The sequence below is a fragment of the Pecten maximus genome, chromosome 1, assembly GCF_902652985.1.
Source record: "Pecten maximus chromosome 1, xPecMax1.1, whole genome shotgun sequence".
Lineage (NCBI taxonomy): Eukaryota > Metazoa > Mollusca > Bivalvia > Pectinida > Pectinidae > Pecten > Pecten maximus.
This window is the reverse complement of record NC_047015.1, coordinates 12525477-12543483: the sequence shown is the minus strand read 5'-3', so window position 1 is coordinate 12543483 and position 18007 is coordinate 12525477. Positions and strand designations below refer to the sequence as shown.

The 18007-nt window shown below is 36.9% G+C and overlaps 1 protein-coding gene across 1 annotated transcript; it reads right to left on the bottom strand.

Annotated features, from left to right (window-relative positions):
• Positions 1–6600: 6600 nt before the first annotated feature.
• Positions 6601–17977, bottom strand: LOC117325248 (ERI1 exoribonuclease 2-like). Its single transcript, XM_033881357.1, has 8 exons — positions 17854–17977; positions 14851–14918; positions 12248–12328; positions 11339–11466; positions 10441–10591; positions 9642–9824; positions 8747–8835; positions 6601–8185 (listed from the first exon to the last, which is right to left on the bottom strand). Exons 1-8 carry the CDS (start codon positions 17901–17903, stop codon positions 7130–7132), a joined length of 1806 nt encoding a protein of 601 aa, XP_033737248.1. The 5' UTR covers positions 17904–17977; the 3' UTR covers positions 6601–7129.
• Positions 17978–18007: the final 30 nt, after the last annotated feature.

Genomic DNA, 18007 nt, shown 5'->3' with positions numbered 1-18007 from the left:
ATTTCACACACACGCACGCAGATTTTATAGTAAAGGAGAAATAAGATCACCTTTTGAACAACTGGGTGTTAGGGCGCTTTACCAGCGGTGTTCACGATAATACAACACAGTTCGATATTTATTCTGATTCAAATATGATATTGTAAATACAAATAATGTATACATAAAAAGAGCGGGATTGATTTATTGTGAGTTTTGCGCTCTTGGTTGCAAGGTTTTGTAATTTCGAGGTATCCGTGTCCGCATCATTGAAGTGGGCATTAAAATGCAACGAATAACTTCCTCAACAAAATAAATGTATTCTTCGTTACACCGGTTTTAAAATGTTCAAAATTTCAGATTCTTTAGCCTCTCTTTGCATCCGATTGGTTTCAGATGAAAAACTATACGATGGGAAGATTTGAAAAAAAGTCGTCATTGCATTCCGATGTGTGTCGGCTTATTGGTAAATGTCTATACCGTTTATGGGATATAAGAAAATAAAACAAGACCCACATTTACCATAAGGCCTTTCTGCCCTCTTCGGCATCTTTAGGCGCCCGAAGTAGCCGGAGAGGACAGAAAGACCTCACGGTACATTTTGGATTTTGTTTTATTTTCCTTACAGTTAACCCTTGGCAAGGACTTGACTTCATTTATCATATATATGAGCTGGTGATCTGAAGGTAAAAATTCGAATTTCCTGTCGTAGTTGTACGGTGATGAATGTACAATTATACATTGCGATCCAGGTATTCATATCATCTTATAGACGACTTGTCACTATGATAATGACAAGTTATCGGGTTGACCATCACTGTGCCGTGGAAACGTTCCTTTTAAGAATGTGGATGTGGCACAGCGGTATATTAAGCTGTGAGTATTTCTGGCTAGGCCATTTGGTGCCATAGATCGTGAGATGGAGGCCCGGTCAGGGCACGAGTCATAAAATTGTCTTCCTTCGTCATTTGTGTCTTGCCTTGGAATAACTTGGCAGAGGATGAAGTCTCGGCACCAAGTGTAAACTGTTTTAAGTAGAGACTAAACAAACACTGAAAAAAAACATCCATGGCTCATTTTGGTCTTAACACAACTACAACTAATGACAGTTACTTAACCAACGTTGTGGTATATCGGCGTATTTGTATGAATACAATAAGTGAGGATCCAACCATACAAAGGATGGATGGAAACTACTTTTAACCACATCCTTTGTTTACATGTTTGATATCCCTTATCTCCAATTATGCTCAAGACTAAATTTTGTAAAAATCCATTCAAGCGTTCAGGACTAGTAGGGATTTAAAGGATTACCCTCAAGTTCCCCTACTAGGCCTCGCCCCAGGGGAGCCGTTTTTGCCCAATAATGCTCGAGACCAAATTTCATCAAAATCCATCCAGGCCTTAGTATGGATTTAAAGGAATTGTTAACGGATGTCGGACGGACGAGGCACGGTGGACGCTGCACCATGGCATTAGCCCGAGTTTTCTCTGGCCCTGTCACCATGTCTGGTGTAGGGCCAGAGCGCACTACTATATGAAAACGTGGAATTATCCGACACCGTTTGGTGTCGCTAAGAATTTGATGCAAAAACAATAAAATCGGGTGTGACATAACACCTACCTTACATATATGGATAAATGAGATGTTTATGTACCCCAAAACACCCATTTAGTCTCATCTAGGTGTTTTATTCCGTCCGTATAGACCCTCACTTTACACTAGTCAAAATTTCATACTTGACTCGACGCCATATTGCTAACTATGTAGGTCGCGGTCCGCCTAATTACCCTAATCTGTGCGCGATGGAGCGAAAAGAAAAAAAAAATACAACATTTATTTTTATATATTTTACCGCTTATAATTTATAAATAATGATTTTTTTAATGGAATATAACATCTTTTGGGAAATAATCAACTTATTTTTCATAATTTAAACTTTGTAAGAAGAAAAACACAATAAATGATATGTGGTCTTTTCGGTCCATTGCGTTCCGATTTGGGTGGTTAGTCGTACTGTCACTTACAAAATGGCGGGTCAACAGTATGAAATTTTGACTAGCGTAAAGCGAGGGCCTGTACGGACGAAATAAAACACCTAGATGCGACTAAATGGGTGTTTTGGGGTACATAAATATCTCATTTATCCATATATGTAAGGTAGGTGTTATGTCACACCCGATTTTATTGTTTTTGCATCAAATTCTTAGCGACACCAAACGGTGTCGGATAATTCCACGTTTTCATATAGTAGTGCGCTCTGGCCCTACACCAGACATGGTGACAGGGCCAGAGGAAACTCGGGCTACATGGCATAAGCTCACCGGCCCTTTGGATCAGGTGAGCTAACAAAATGATGTTGAATTAAGCCACATTTCTATTCCTTTATTTCCAATACAGTTCACATAACTTCAATGTACGGTCCATGTTTGATTCGTAATAAAATATGGTACGAGGTTATCGTTTCTCAATCACCATCAAAATCCATGATTATGACTATGTCAGAAGTCCATAGCTCCATTTTAAAGGATTGATTAAAACAAACTAATTTGTTAGTGTCACAATCAAAAATAGAAACAAATGCTGTACAATAACACACACAGAACTAATGTTTAATGGGACAGGCTCGTTTATAATACCCAACACCCTACATAAAAATATGAACTACTTCCTACATCAGTCAGTGAACCATCTCCTACATCAGTCAGTGAACCATCTCCCACATCAGTCAGTGAACCATCTCCTACATCAGTATGTGAACCATCTCCTACATCAGTATGTGAATCATCTCCTACATCAGTCAGTGAACCATCTCCTACATCAGTATGTGAACCATCTCCTACATCAGTATGTGAACCATCTCCTACATCAGTATGTGAATCATCTCCTACATCAGTATGTGAACCATCTCCTACATCAGTATGTGAATCATCTCCTACATCAGTATGTGAACCATCTCCTACATCAGTATGTGAACCATAGTTAAACAATTAATAAGTAAGAGTGTATGTTCTAAAAGAATTTACAAGTAAACCATAGTAGCTTAAAAAAAATAATGACCTTAAAAAAGTTAAAGAACCACCTTCTACATTGGTAATGAACAACATCCATCCTACATCAGTAAGTGAACCACATCCATCCTGCCTTAGTAAATAAAACACTTTAATCCTACATCAGTACCTGAACCATATATAACCTACATGTACATCAGTATTTGAACCTTAGTTTAACAATTAATAAGACGTATATGTATGTTCTAAAAGAATTTACAAGTAAATCATAGTAGCTTAAAAAAAGAAAAACTAACCTAAAAAAATTAGTATGTGAACCACATCCATCCTACATCAGAAAGAGAACTACATCAATATGTGAACCAAATCCATCCTACATCAGTATGTGAACCACATCCATCCTACATCAGCAAGTGAACTACATCAATATGTGAACCAAATCCATCCTACATCAGTAGGTGAACCACCCCAACATCAGTAGGTGAACTATAGCTAAACAATTAATAAGAAGTTTGTGTTGTTCTAAAAGAATTAACAAGTAAACCATGGTTGATTAAAGAAAAATACTGACTCTAAAGACCCTTATACTGTTGGCCATGGAGGCCATTCTGGCTTTTGCACTGACCCAAAAAATAACAACACTTCATCAGGACCATCTCAGGATCATTTCAGGTAAGTTAGAGCTGAATCCCACTGGGGAAACTTGAGAAGAAGTTTAAACAAGAGGCCCAATGGCAGCAACTTTGAAGTTGATCGAGGTCATTTCTACAGATACTATGCTGATTACCTCTTTATTCAAATATGAATATGAAGCTTCAACCAAGCGTGCTACAGGCCCAATATCAAGTCCCTGGGCCTCTTGGTTATTGAGAAGAAGTCGTTTGAAGATAAAAGTGTATTTGACCAATGTGACCTTGAATGAAGGTTAAGGTCATTCATTTGAACAAACTTTGTAGCCCTTTACCTGAGCATGCTACAGGCCCAATATCAAGTCTCTGGGCCTCTTGGTTATTGAGAAGCAGTTGTTTGAAGATTATAGCCTATTTGACCCATGTGACCTTGAATGAAGGCCAAGGTCATTTATTTGAACAAAATTTGTAGCGCTTCACCCCAGCATGCTGCAGACCCAATATCAAGTCCCTGGGCCTCTTAGTTATTGAGAAGTCGTTTGAAAATTATAGCCTATTTGACCCATGTGACCTTAAATGAAGGTCAAGGTCATTTATTTGAACAAACTTTGTAGCCTTCACCCCAGCATGCTACATGCCCAAAATATCAAGACCATGGGCCTCTTGGTTAATGAGAAGAAGTTGTTTGAAGATTATAGCCTATTAGACCCACATGACCTTGAATGAAGGTCAAGGTCATTTATTTGAACAAACTTTGTAGCCCTTCACCAGAGCATGCTACAGGCCCAATATCAAGTCTCTGAGCCTCTTGGTTATTGAGAAGAAGTTGTTTGAAGATTATAGCCTATTTGACCCATGTGACCTTGAATGAAGGTCAAGGTCATTTATTTGAACAAACTTTGTAGCCCTTCACCCCAGCATGCTATTGGCCCAATATCAAGTCCCTGGGCCTCTTGGTTATTGAGAAGAAGTTGTTTGAAGATTATAGTCTATTTGACCCATGTGACCTTGAATGAAGGTCAATGTAATTTATTTGAACAAACTCTGTAGCCCTTCACCCAAGCATGCTACAGGCCCAATATCAAGTCCCTGGGCCTCTTAGTTATTGAGAAGAAGTCGTTTGAAGATTATAGCCTATTTGACCCATGTGTCCTTGAATGAAGGTCAAGGTGATTTATTTGAACAAACTTTGTAGCCCTTCACCCAAGCATGCTACAGGCCCAATATCAAGTCCCTGGGCCTCTTGGTTATTGAGAAGAAGTCGTTTGAAGATAAAAGTGTATTTGACCAATGTGACCTTGAATGAAGGTTAAGGTCATTCATTTGAACAAACTTTGTAGCCCTTTACCTGAGCATGCTACAGGCCCAATATCAAGTCTCTGGGCCTCTTGGTTATTGAGAAGAAGTTGTTTGAAAATTATAGCCTATTTGATCCATGTGACCTTGAATGAAGGCCAAGGTCATTTATTTGAACAAACTTTGTAGCGCTTCACCCCAGCATGCTGCAGACCCAATATCAAGTCCCAGGGCCTCTTAGTTATTGAGAAGTCGTTTGAAAATTATGGCCTATTTGACCCATGTGACCTTAAATGAAGGTCAAGGTCATTTATTTGAACAAACTTTGTAGCCTTCACCCCAGCATGCTACAGGCCCAATATCAAGACCATGGGCCTCTTGGTTAATGAGAAGAAGTCGTTTGAAGATTATAGCCTATTAGACCAACATGACCTTGAATGAAGGTAAAGGTCATTTATTTGAACAAACTTTGTAGCCCTTCACCAGAGCATGCTACAGGCCCAATATCAAGTCTCTGAGCCTCTTGGTTATTGAGAAGAAGTTGTTTGAAGATTATAGCCTATTTGACCCATGTGACCTTGAATGAAGGTCAAGGTCATTTATTTGAACAAACTTGGTAGCCCTTCACCTCAGCATGCTACAGGCCCAATATCAAGTCCCAGGGCCTCTTGGTTATTGAGAAGAAGTCGTTTGAAGATTATAGCCTATTTGACCCATGTGACCTTGAATGAAGGTCAAGGTCATTTATTTGAACAAACTTTGTAGCCCTTCACCCCAGCATGCTATTGGCCCAATATCAAGTCCCTGGGCCTCTTGGTTATTGAGAAGAAGTTGTTTGAAGATTATAGTCTATTTGACCCATGTGACCTTGAATGAAGGTCAATGTAATTTATTTGAACAAACTCTGTAGCCCTTCACCCAAGCATGCTACAGGCCCAATATCAAGTCCCTGGGCCTCTTAGTTATTGAGAAGAAGTCGTTTGAAGATTATAGCCTATTTGACCTATGTGACCTTGAATGAAGGTCAAGGTAATTTATTTGAACAAACTTTGTAGCCCTTCACCCAAGCATGCTACAGGCCCAATATCAAGTCCCTGGGCCTCTTGGTTATTGAGAAGAAGTCGTTTGAAGATAAAAGTGTATTTGACCAATGTGACCTTGAATGAAGGTTAAGGTCATTCATTTGAACAAACTTTGTAGCCCTTTACCTGAGCATGCTACAGGCCCAATATCAAGTCTCTGGGCCTCTTGGTTATTGAGAAGAAGTTGTTTGAAAATTATAGCCTATTTGATCCATGTGACCTTGAATGAAGGCCAAGGTCATTTATTTGAACAAACTTTGTAGCGCTTCACCCCAGCATGCTGCAGACCCAATATCAAGTCCCAGGGCCTCTTAGTTATTGAGAAGTCGTTTGAAAATTATGGCCTATTTGACCCATGTGACCTTAAATGAAGGTCAAGGTCATTTATTTGAACAAACTTTGTAGCCTTCACCCCAGCATGCTACAGGCCCAATATCAAGACCATGGGCCTCTTGGTTAATGAGAAGAAGTCGTTTGAAGATTATAGCCTATTAGACCAACATGACCTTGAATGAAGGTAAAGGTCATTTATTTGAACAAACTTTGTAGCCCTTCACCAGAGCATGCTACAGGCCCAATATCAAGTCTGTGTTTAAACGCACCACGGCAGGTGAGCTAATAAACTACTGGTAATGCAGTAAGAGTCATTACAAATCTCCATTTTTTTCAAAATTTTATGCTTATAATTATACAAATTATTTTCATATTAGAGAATATGGTGGGAAATTCCACCATCAAGTTAGAATTATATATCCTTCATACAGTAATACAAGTTCTATAAATTATTTCAAGGCCAATAAAAACCACTCGATTGTAAACACTTCACAACTTAACATTGTTAAAAATTGACAAAAGCTCTTACTTACAAAAATGTCAAAAGACAATCAAAATTACTTTTTGTAGGATTTCCAATAGATTCCAGTACACACCATTAAGACTTTGATATGAGAAATTCTAATTTTCTTGTATTTTTTTTTTATCAAAATGATAAAGAAAAATAAAATACCTGATAAAGGTACAGTATTTTTAAGCATTGTACATTTTACACAAGTTTATAAACTCTTTTGTTTGAACAGGTTGCTAATTTTACAGGTATACTAAATGTCTACATACATCCTTACCTGAACTGAATTACCTAATTGGTGTTTTAAATGTGGCAGATCTCACACCCAGACTTTTCCGTTGTGAAAATCTACTTTTCTGTCCGACCTGCTTAAACGGCAAGCTAGTATTTGATCTGCTACTTTGGAAGGAACAGTTGTATCTAGAATTAGTTTCTATCCCAAGTGTTGATTCCCACTTAAAATAATCACAGCCTTTCCTTTTGTCCTGAGGATTATTTTGACGTGATCCAGCTCCACAAGTGAAGAAGAATCGGCCCATATTAGGCCCTGGCGTTTGAGCCATGCGTCTCTTTGATCGTTTGCCACATCTACATAAAGGTGGTGTTACCTTCATACTGCTTATTGTGCCCTTTGACAATTTGGTGGAGAAATTGGTTGGGGTTATATCACCAGAGATTGATGTCATATTTTCTTGCCCTGTTGAGTTTTTGGAGGAATCCAAATAACAGCATGATGTCCTAGACTGAGGGTGGTCAACATGGATTGGAGTTTTGAATGAGGAATAATTTGACGGGTTCTTAAAAGAAATATTACCCTGAACATTTGGATTTGCCTTGAAGCCCTGTGGTGTTTTGAGTGCTGTGTTATTTCTGGTTGATGTGTGGTTCAGTTGTTGATTATTACAAGGAATAATGTTATTCCTGGTTCTAAGACCCGTCATAGTGAGCTGTTTTTTATCACTTGCTCTTGGTAATAGGTTTCCTGTTGGTATTTCCTCAGGAGAAGGATCTCTATAAATCTGATCTACTATGGATTGTTTTGTTGTGGTTGCAGTCTTTCTATTGTCTCCAGACTTTGGGGACCTTACAGGGATTTTACTGCGAGCAATCCTTGGACTAGAGACCAACTTATCTATATCTCGACTGTGACTAGGGTTTTTAGTGGGTGATACACATGTATCGGTTTTCCTCTTCTTGTGACATGGACTTCTGCTGGGACTGTTTAAGACTTGGACAGTTGGGATGGTCTTGTGGACAGCATTATAGTGCTCCCCATTGCCACGGTTTGTCCTACTACTGTCCACAGCTGTAGGTAATTCTGTCTTACCACTGGCCTCACCTATCTGGTAACAAACAACAAACAGGTCCACAGGTTATCAAGCTTTATTTTATAAAATCATACTCATATCACAAAAATTCAAATACATTGAATAAAGATGATTCAAAAGTAATAACATTTTAATTTCTTATTTATTTCTTAATTTACATTGCATGAGGACAGCACAGGACGGAACGGGCATGGGAAACACTATATGCCCCGCCCATAAATTCTCAGACTGGAAGATAATCCATAAATTAAGAGTGTATTGAGAAGTCCACTACTATATATACTAAGTTTGGTTAAAATTGAACTTATACTTTTAGAGCTTCAGATCTAAAAGCAAACTTTAAGTGAAATGTTGAAGATGACTTCATTGTAGGTGAGACAAAAATTGTTACAATTACTCAGGATAAAATTTAAGTACATGTATGTGCTAAAAGAAAAATCAATTTAAAATCTGTAAAAGTATAATGATTACCAATCTTCGAAACTAATTCTTAAGCCTTTATCTGGGCAGTAAAACACATTGCACACTTTAGTTTTGTATGATATTATATGGTGGTTCACAAACAAATAGTCATACCAGCTGTAGCGTTTTAGTGGTGGTCAGTATACATCCATCCCTGGTCATTCTCCAGGCCAGTCGGGCAGTGTTACGGGAATCATGCAACCCTTGAAATAAAGCAACCAAACATTAATGGTATCTCTCAATTTCATGAGATTATGATAGATTTCTTATTTTTGCAGTAATTATTGCATAGAACTTACAGATGTCCAGTTGTAAGGTTCTTAACATTTAACAGAATTTTGATTAATGGCATTTATTCTTATAATAACAATGTAACTTTTCAGGAGTTTTTTTGTCTATACCAATAACTGACCCCCTAATCAGCCACCATCAGATCTTCAATCTTCAACTGTTAAATCAAATGTACACAACTTGGGACCAAGGAGAACCTACATATGAAGTTAAAGAGAAATCCTTCCAGTGATAACAAATTTCAACGGTCAAAATTAAAGATGGCCACCTGTTTCATCATTGGACGATCTTTATCAGTTGCCTATGAAAGAGTGATCTTTCCCTACCTTCCCCTCTTTCTCTAAGTCATTAGATAACCTGGGGAACCTATATACGAAGTCTAGGAAATAAGGTAGAATCTCCAAATCAATAACATATTTCCATTGTCAATATAAAAGATGGCCATTTTGTTTTTTTAATCCGATTAAAAACTGAATAAGCACAACTTGGGACCAACAGGAACCTACATATGAAGTTTGAGAAATATTCCTCCAGTACTTTTTAAGAAAAAGCAATAACAATGTTTGTCTTTACCTTATGGCAATCCTTTGCTCAACAATAAAAAAAAGAACCCCTGGCTTTAGTAACTTTGTTTTTAAAATACTGCCATTGTGGGCAAATAACTTATGGCCCATCACGTGCACTATGTCTATTGTGTATGCATTGGTATGGCATTCACCTGAATGTTCCCGCCCCTCAAATGTGATACCAAGGTCCTGAAGAGCTCCATTTAATCCCTGCGGTCGACGGTTGTAAAATTTCCTGTATGTTGCTCTCAGATCTATCCAGCTGTTCAGTTGTGATGGCTTCAGCAGCTGCTTTCTTCTGCATTCATTGAAAAGACAAACACCCAGGTCCCAGTCTGAAATAAATGTAAAGGAAAATCCAATTAAAATTGTTCCAGCCTTAATTGTTCCAGTGTTTTTACAGTAGACTAACAATTCATTATGCGCTTTTTAATTCAATATTTCCCCATTTTCCATCTAGTAAGAGTGTTGGGATTTTTCAACAAACACAAAAAGGTATGCACTTAAAAAACAATCAACAGGAAAAAAGTTTCAATGTTAAACCAACAAAGATTTTTAAAGAGTGTTTTGGCCTTGCCTGCAGGTTTCATTGGCAGACCAATAATTAGGTGGTCTACAGACTTTAAGGGAATACTACATGCACCTTCAGGAAATAATGAAACAGATAGTCATGAAAATGAATTTCAGAAGTCCCAAAAGCCTCCTGGCTACATCGAATGTGTCTGCAATCACAGGGGGGAATAACTCTAGATCTTACAAGCTGTACCCAAATGTAGGTCTGATATTCGTATGAAAATCTTTATCTCTGAAGATAGCATTTTATGAGTATGGTTCCACAGGTGTGCTAATAAGTCTACACAAGTTTAACATTAAACCATCATATTCATAAACTCAGCATCAACAGTTACTAGAATATGGAACATTGAAAAAATCTTATTAAATATTATTTACCTGACCATGTTACAAACGTAGCTGCCTTTGAGCTAGACTGTTGGCCCAGAACAGGTGAAAATGTTATCCCTTTGTCTTTACATAGGCTTTCTAACCACTTGGAGAATTTCTTCAAGCACAGTCTAAGAGGAATTCCTTCATCAACTTGTTCCTGTCCAAGAGGAAATTTGTCTTGTTTTCATACAAATGTACATAAAATTTTAAATACTGTCTACCCTTGTTATAACACCACATTTCATCCACAACAGTTAAGGCGGTATAACGAGGGTGGCAATTGTATCAAATTTTGAAAATTACAACAATGCAATTGTATTAGACATTACATTACCAAGGTTTCATTAAATAAAAGGTGAGCATTGCATTTACAATATGTATTGTGTTGATTATTATACACATATGATTTCTTAATTTTGTGTTTTAGGTTTATCTACACAAGATAGTTTGAGAAAGAACTATAAAGAACTTTGGATGACGGTGGACTAAAAACTTAAGCTGATGTCCGCTGCATTCAGTTTTATTTTTTGAGAAAGCTGTTTTCCATATGTGGTATGCATCCTTTTAGAATTTACCTGTCTGGTGTGTGTCATTTTGTATTTTACTTATGTGACAAATGTCATTCTCAAATTTACCTGTTTGGAGTGTCATTCTACAATTTATCTGAGTGTTGTTTGTTATTCAAGAGTTTACTTGAGTGATGTTTGTCATTTTAAAGTTTACCTGAGTTTTGTCATTTTAGAGTTTACCTGAGTGATGTTTGTTATTCTAGAGTTTACCTGAGTGAGGTTTGTCATTTTAGAGTTTACCTGAGTGAGGTTTGTTATTCTAGAGTTTACTTGAGTGATGTTTGTCATTCTAGAGTCTAGTTTACCTGAGTGAGGTTTGTTATTTTAGAATTTACCTGTGTGATGCCTGTCAGTTCATGACAAAAGTCACTTAGTATGGGCTGTTCCTGTGGCTGAACATAGTAGTGGAATTCACTCTCAATATCACCTGTGGTCGTGTTTAAGAGCACTGCTGGGAACTCAACTGGAAAATAACCAAATGTAAAATTTCAAAAAAATGGCAAAAGTACAATATAAACGAGAGGTGCAAGATTTGGTTTGGTTTAGTATTGTTTAACATCATTTCATAACGTCTCCCATGTGCAGGATACATTAGTGAGGTGTATGCATGTGTATTTTGGGAGGCTGCAGTATGTTTATGTTCATCTTGTGATAACGTGGAAATAATGCTGACTTTGAAGTGCTACCTCACTGAAGCATGTAACAGGAGACACCCATCAGAACATCCCACCCTGTCACATTAAACTGACAACAGGCTAACCAGTCATCCCACTTCCAAAATGATGAGTGGTAAGCAGGAGAAACAACTATCATTTTCAAAGACTCTGGTATGTCTCGCCAGGGTACAGAACCAAAAGCCTTCCTCATAGGGAAGAGAAAAGATCCCAAATTTAGTTGTCTCTTACAATCATGCAACAGGGGCAGTATAGGTACAATTCTTATCTTACCCTCCACCTGCAGGGCAAAGGTACAAGGGTCTAACGTCTGATAGATACATATATGGTGCTAGCTCTTTATGCTGTTGTGATGCAACATTGAAATTATCATGATAACACAGTATTATATTTGTATCTTTAATTAGTACATGTCCATTACTGCATTACAAGTACATTGTTACCGTATCAATATGGTACACACAGTATATATATATAGCAACTGCATTAGATATTTTTCCTATCCAGTTTATTGGAGCATTGTTGTGTTGGGTATATTATACTAATTTATTTTTAGTCCAACAATCTTACTTATTTCTTGAGTTTGGAATTTTTTCTCCTTCCAACAGGTGGATTCAAAGTCCAGAACTATAAGGTATCCAAATGGCTGTCCTGTGGAAAAAAAAGAAAGTTTTTGCTATAGTTACACAGTATAAAATAACTGCATTAGTATGAATGTATTTCTGTCTTTATCCTTCTAATTCACAAGTTCAGTAGTAAAGTAATTAAATAAGGGAAGGTTTATAATTATAATAATTATTTATAATTATGTGAATTCGAACCTGACTTTCAGCTTATACTCTTTTTAAATTGATGATTCTGCAAAAATGAAAAAAAGGCTTATTTGTGAATAAATGTGTTACTGGTTTAACAACAATGCATGTTCATGGGTCTTTATGATCATGATCAAGAAGTCGTACATTGAATAATTAATCAATTATCAAAACTTAATAAAGTGACAGGTTTTCACTTGAATATACGAACAAAACTTGCACGCTTATAATTTTTGCTTTAAATCTATCAGCATAGTAAGCTTTAGCAAACTCAAAAAATTTGATATCTTTTCTAAAAACAACCAATGAAGAAAACCTTCACTTATACACGGAGGGGAATCACGTGATCAGAAGATACGAATTCAAAATGGTGGCCACCAGTGAAGAAAGCATAAAATGAGGTAAGACACTGAAAACAATCATTACATAGGCTTTTCATTGTCGCGAGCATATGCTATATTTAATTTAGACATATCCATACCTCATGTATGCTAGAACAGTCTAGTTTTCCGTAACATTCTGACCAAAATTTTGAATCAAATTCGTCAGTGGAATCCTTTGATTCGAAATTTTGGTGAGAATGTTACGGATAAAATATACCTACAAACTGTCCCAGCACACATGAGGCATGGATATGTCGCGATTATAGTATGACATATGCTCGTTACAATAAACAAGAGATCCCAGATCTGGGGTTCTTGGCGTCCACCATTAAATGATCTTTATAGACTCTATGTCAGATTGATCTTTTCTCTATTTTTCCCTTCCTCTTTCTAATCTGTGTAAATTGAGAAACATCCCTCCAGTACTTTCAAACAAGAGGGAAATATACCATATTTGACCTAATAAGGGCGCAGGGTGTAGGTAATTGACAGTTATATATGAAACAGACTATACCTTTTAGCAGAATAACCAAGGCTGTGGAAACGGTAAAATATTCTGTCATAAAAATATTCCAGATGAAGATATCTATTCAGTATCATATATTAAGCTTAAACATCACTTGAATAATCCTGCAAACTTGTAAACCATGCCAGCTGAACTTTAGACCAGAGAACGTGTTTTCCACCATTTATGTTTAAATGGAACTCTTTTGTGTTTTATTTATATAGGCAAAGATGATTTCCCAAATCATATCAGACATCGTTTTCTTTGACCTAGTAATTGATTTACAATGTCTTTTACTAGCTTTCTGTTCTTAACAACAGTTAGTTAACAACAAGAATGAAGTCTTTTACCCTATCTTCATATAAAGATGGTAAGTTATTATTTGTATGTGTGTTTAGTTTTGGGTGCTCTTTAATTTGCACTGACATGTCATCTGTAGGAATAGACAAAATGTGGCGAAAACTTGTGTTTCACTTACTTAATTTGCTGAAGAAAATTGAACACATAAAGTAGCAAAACATTTCACATGAATTATTATTTTTGAACACCATTTGACACTCGGTTAAAGATTTATTTCCTTGAAAAAAGGTAGAGGCGTCCTTATTTGAGATTTAGCAATAATGTCTGTCTGTCGACCATGTTGTTTTCAGACTGGTCCCAAAATGCAATACAAATGACCAAGGAGAACCTACATATGAAATTTCAGGAAAATTCCTTCAGTACTTTCTGGGAAAACGTGGTAACAAACTTCAATTGTCAAAATCAAAGATGGCTGCCTGTCAGCCATTTTGTTTTCTGATCGGTCCCAAAATGCAATACAACTGCATGACCAAGGGGAACCTACATATGAAATTTGAGAAAGATTTCTTCAGAACTCTCTCAGAAATAGCGATATCAAGAATTGTTTACAAAGGACAGAGGGATAGACGAAGGTCCATGGATGCAAGGCGATTTGAAAAGCCCACCATCTGATGACGGTGGGCTAAAAACGCATGTAATGACTATCAATATCTTACCTCATTTTATGTTTTCTGCACTAGCGCGCGGCCACCATTTTGTATACAATACTAGTACAAGAGGCCAAATGGGCCTGTATATATGCTCACATGCTTCTCAAATGCAACTTTGCACATCAAGCAAGTAGACGACAGACATGTGTAAATATTGATGGACTGCAATAAACAAAATTACAAATTTTTGCAAAATCACAATTTTTTTAGCATTAGATTTTATCTCCTAGATCTCATACCTAAATTCCCCTCGTTATCAAATGATATAATTATCATCAATTTCTTTCAGAAGCAATAAATCTATGAAAACTTTGTTTTTTTGTGGTCCTGATGAACCTGATTTTAGCAGCCAACTGTCTAAGCACCCAATTTCTGTCGGTCCCCTGGGTGACCACTTCATACAGGTTTTACTGAACTTTGTAACTATATACAATATAGGAATATGATCATAATGAAAACTTACTTGAAGAACTGGGATATTTATTGCTTCCAGATGATGAGAGTGTCCGTTTTCTCAAAAGTCCAAGTTCCCTATTTAAATCAATGACAAAGTATATTATTGCTACTCAAGTAACTGTTGAATGACCATGAGCAAATTCAATAAGACTAATATATGCTCATCCCATGCCAAAAAGAACAGCATTATCGTATTAATTAACAAGAGATCCCAGAGAGATCTTGGCGCCCACCATTGAATGATCTTTATAGGTTCCATGTCAGATTGATCTATATTTTTCCCTTCCTCTCCCTAATTCTGTGCAAATTGAGAAACATCCCCTGAGTACTTTTTAAACAAGGGGAACCTATATATGAAATTTGAGAAAGATCCCTTTAGTACTTTCTAAGAAATAGCGATAACAACTTTGATTGTCACAATCCCAGATGGCTGCCTGTCGGCCATGTGTTTTCCAATTGCAACTGGTCTCAAAATGCAATATGCATAACTAGGGACCATGGGAAACCTATAGCTACATATGAAATTAGAGAAAGATCCCTTCACTACATTCTGAGAAATAGTAATAACAAACTTCAATTATCAAAATCCAAGATGGCTGCCTTTTGGCCATGTTGTTTTCCGATTGGTCTCAAAATGCAATATGCATAACTAGGCACCAAGGGGAACCTACATATGAAATTTGAGAAAGATCCCTTCAGTACTTTCTGAGAAATAGCGATAACAAACTTCAATTGTCAAAATAAGATGGCTGCCTGTCGGCCATGTTGTTTTCCGATTGGTCCCAAAATGCAATATGCATAACTACAGACCAAGGAGAACCTACATATGAAATTTGAGATGGATCCCTTCAGTACTTTCTCAGAAATAGCGATTAACAAACTTCAATGGTCAAAATCCAAGATGGCTGCCTGTCGGCCATGTTGTTTTCCGATTGGTCCCAAAATGCAATATGCATAACTAGGCACCAAGGGGAACCTACATATGAAATTTGAGAAAGATCCCTTCAGTACTTTCTGAGAAATAGCGGTAACAAACTTCAATTGTCAAAATAAGATGGCTGTCTGTCGGCCATGTTGTTTTCCGATTGGTCCCAAAATGCAATATGCATAACTACAGACCAGGGAGAACCTACATATGAAATTTAAGATGGATCCCTTCAGTACTTTCTCAGAAATAGCGATAACAAACTTCAATGGTCAAAATCCAAGATGGCTGCCTGTCGGCCATGTTGTTTTCCGATCGGTCCCAAAATGCAATCTGCATAACTAGGCACCAAGGGGAACCTACATATGAAATTTGAGAAAGATCCCTTCAGTACTTTCACAGAAATAGCGATAACAAAAATTGTTTACGGACGGACGAAGGACCACAGACGCAAGGTGATTTGAATAGCCCACCATCTGATGATGGTAGCCTAGGCTAAAAAGGCATGCAAATATAATTAAGTTGACCAGACATAGGTAAGCATGTGGCTAACCTGTGTATTCAACATGTTTCTTGATACAGATGACCCGGTTATATGTTATACCTGTGCACGTGTTACCATTCAGACAAAATGTTTATCTGTTTGTCAGTTTTTCTCAAATTTTCATACAAAAGTTTTTTGACAATTACTAATCAACACAAGTCATTTATTGATATCAACTAGTTGGCATAGAGATAATATTTATATACATGTACTGACCACTCTTATATAGAACTCACAAAGCAACCCTCAAACCAAATATTTTACATGTAGGCCCTACGTACCCTAACAAAAATAAGGAGTACTCAGTATATATTCATAAAACTTTACATTAGATTTGACAACTCTAAAAACTCTTAAAAATATGTTAAAAAATACTTCTTTCTTACCAAATATTAGACCACTAGTACACTTTAGCCCGAGTTTTCTCTGGCCCTGTCACCATGTCTGGTGTAGGGCCAGAGCGCACTACTATATGAAAACGTGGAATTATCCGACACCGTTTGGTGTCGCTAAGAATTTGATGCAAAAACAATAAAATCGGGTGTGACATAACACCTACCTTACATATATGGATAAATGAGATGTTTATGTACCCCAAAACACCCATTTAGTCGCATCTAGGTGTTTTATTTCGTCCGTACAGGCCCTCGCTTTACGCTAGTCAAAATTTCATACTGTTGACCCGCCATTTTGTAAGTGACAGTACGACTAACCACCCAAATCGGAACGCAATGGACCGAAAAGACCACATATCATTTATTGTGTTTTTCTTCTTACAAAGTTTAAATTATGAAAAATAAGTTGATTATTTCCCAAAAGATGTTATATTCCATTAAAAAAATCATTATTTATAAATTATAAGCGGTAAAATATATAAAAATAAATGTTGTATTTTTTTTTTCTTTTCGCTCCATCGCGCACAGATTAGGGTAATTAGGCGGACCGCGACCTACATAGTTAGCAATATGGCGTCGAGTCAAGTATGAAATTTTGACTAGTGTAAAGTGAGGGTCTATACGGACGGAATAAAACACCTAGATGAGACTAAATGGGTGTTTTGGGGTACATAAACATCTCATTTATCCATATATGTAAGGTAGGTGTTATGTCACACCCGATTTTATTGTTTTTGCATCAAATTCTTAGCGACACCAAACGGTGTCGGATAATTCCACGTTTTCATATAGTAGTGCGCTCTGGCCCTACACCAGACATGGTGACAGGGCCAGAGAAAACTCGGGCTAACCTGCCCCTACCTAGTGAAATTTGTTGTATTTTTCCAAAGTCATGTTCATATTTTCCCAATTAGAAATTGTTGAAGTGTCCCCCTACATCAATATGATAATGAAAAATATTGATCAGAATATATTTCACGTTATATGTTTTTCAATATGTACACTCACTTGCCTCTGATCAGTCACTTAAATTTATCACTTGTTTAAAACAGCGATTTTAACAAATACCGTTTTAAATCATTTCATTTCTCTTATATGCTTTTCGATCAATTCTAAAATTATGGTTATGGCGGTAGTATTAGTTACCTGGCCAATTCCTTCGTAGTTTTCATGCTACCAAAACAAACAATGCGCATACACTGGTTTGAAAATGCCGCACACAAGTTTTGCAAAACATCAACTAGATCATGATTGTTAAAATCTGAGTCAGCAGAGTGTTTAAAATGGTATGGGGTGATAA

Coding starts and splice junctions, on each gene's coding strand:
- LOC117325248 (XM_033881357.1), bottom strand. CDS start 17,903: ATGCGCATTGTTTGTTTTGGTAGCATGAAAACTACGAAGGAATTGGCC. Junction 12,329..14,850: donor TAAATATCCCAGTTCTTCAA/GTAAGTTTTCAT, acceptor TTTTTTCCACAG/GACAGCCATTTGGATACCTT. Junction 10,592..11,338: donor AACTGACAGGCATCACACAG/GTAAATTCTAAA, acceptor CCTCTTGGACAG/GAACAAGTTGATGAAGGAAT.